The following is a 1766-nucleotide window of genomic DNA, read 5'->3' as shown; positions in this document are numbered from 1 at the left end:
GCCCTGGGGGTGCCAGATTAGACGCACAAGAAAGAACTCAAGTTCGGACAGAGACAAGGAGATCTAATAAAAATGTTTTATTAAATAAAACAAATAGCTGAAGGGAAGCAAATAAACTAAAACACTAGGAGACACAGAGGAACACAAGGACATGAGAAAGATGGTGAAAGGTGAAATCTCACTATCTGAGATTCAGTTTGTGAATTAAATCAAATGAACATGTTTTGTATTATTAGGTCGATCTACTTTGAGAACCCATCAAACACTGTTCAGTGTTAATTTAAAATGTCTAAAAGAGACTTCAGATTGTTTTTAGATCTTTATTAATAAACATTTTCATTAGGTGCCTAAAGCATTACAGTGTGACATTAGTTTCTTTATCACATCTGATGTAGTACCTGTTACTACACACCTTGTAGTAACASGTGTAGTGACTTGCTAAGCACTAGGCAGTATTGAGTATTGTTACCTATTAGCTCAGACACAATTTCACCTTTCTTGTATTTTTTTCTACTCAACGTGAAGTTAAAAGCTATAAATTCTATGTTTTATTCTCTTGTTGCTTTATACAAATGTTGTGTAACCATTATTGTTGGTTTGTGATKTTGTGTTTTTTAGGGCACAGTGCTGTGTGATATCATACTGCTTAACTTCCTGAAAGGTGCTGAGCAGTACAAAGCAAAGAAGTTTGAGGAGGTAAAATACCAAGTTTTTAACATAGTCAGTGTGAATTGTCTGACATTAGAAGTGAATTGCAGTTTTAAATAGGACACAAGCTGTGTTTTATTTGTTATAACGTGGGCTAACGGTCTAATTATTTTCTGTATTTYTAGTATGTCTGCCTCTATATTATTTTTAGGTTTTGCTGATGTAGTGGAGCTAGATTTGTAAAGTAGTTTGCAGTACCCACCAATATCATGTAATCAGATTACTGTTAAAGCTACTGGTGGATGACACATAATTTACACCATATAACAGCCCTTTTTAATGTTCTACTACAAATTCTAATGGCGGTGAAGTCAGTGTAAAAATATGATGCCAAATACGCGAGAGCGCGAGCAAAACAGTGATGGATGATCACTGCACAATAAACCTAAACMTGAGCTCAAAAGCTCAAAACTAAATAAAAGACATGTTGTTTGTTTGTTTGTTTTTCAACAGATGGTCAGTTTGTTCTGATTTACTGTCCAGTGCTGACCTGAGATAGTTTACACTTTAACTCTTATCAAAATGAAAATATCAGGTGAACCTTTAAAAATCCTGGTGCCTTGTTTCCAGCTGCTCTCCAGTTAAACTAGGTTCTGTTGTCACCTAAAACCTATTCTAGACCAAGATTAGTAACAAACAGCATACATTGTGAATAAGAGGAACTCTTGAAGACAATTTTATGATGGCTTCACATTTTTAAGGTTAAATCAAAGAATATCTAAGATGTGCCCTTAAAGAATTCATCAACCCTTTAACCCTCCTGTTGTCTTCGGGTCAAAATGACCCGCCACTGTGTTAAAACCCCCCAAACAATCCCCTAAATGGTATTTTTTTAACTTGAGATTTTAAGACTTTTCCTAGATTGGCCAAAACAATAGAAAAAGTTAAATGCTGCTTTTATTCACATTTCCATGTAAGCTGTACAAAAAAAAGTACAAAGATGGTCTTCGGGTCAAAATGACCCGTGAGGCAAATAGAGTTGAAATCAAGGTCACAGAGTTATTTACAAACCACATAATGTTACAAAGTTTTAGATGTGTCTCAGATCAATCAGTAGC

The 1766-nt window shown here is 34.9% G+C and overlaps 1 protein-coding gene across 2 annotated transcripts in view; it reads left to right on the top strand.

Annotated features, from left to right (window-relative positions):
• p2rx3b (purinergic receptor P2X, ligand-gated ion channel, 3b) overlaps positions 1-1766 on the top strand; it is a 38255-nt gene that overhangs the window by 32430 nt on the left and 4059 nt on the right. Inside the window, exon 11 of one of the 2 annotated variants that reach the window (XM_014029957.1) lies at positions 619-696. The exons of the other annotated variant lie outside the window; for it this stretch is intronic. Coding sequence (XP_013885411.1) covers positions 619-696 — 78 coding nt within the window. The remainder of the gene's footprint in view (positions 1-618; positions 697-1766) is intronic. 2 annotated transcript variants of the gene reach the window in all.

The sequence above is a fragment of the Austrofundulus limnaeus genome, unplaced genomic scaffold, assembly GCF_001266775.1.
Source record: "Austrofundulus limnaeus strain Quisiro unplaced genomic scaffold, Austrofundulus_limnaeus-1.0 Scaffold978, whole genome shotgun sequence".
NCBI classification, from domain to species: Eukaryota; Metazoa; Chordata; class Actinopteri; order Cyprinodontiformes; family Rivulidae; genus Austrofundulus; species Austrofundulus limnaeus.
Note: the sequence above shows the minus strand (reverse complement) of the source record. Positions and strands in the feature narration are given on the sequence as shown.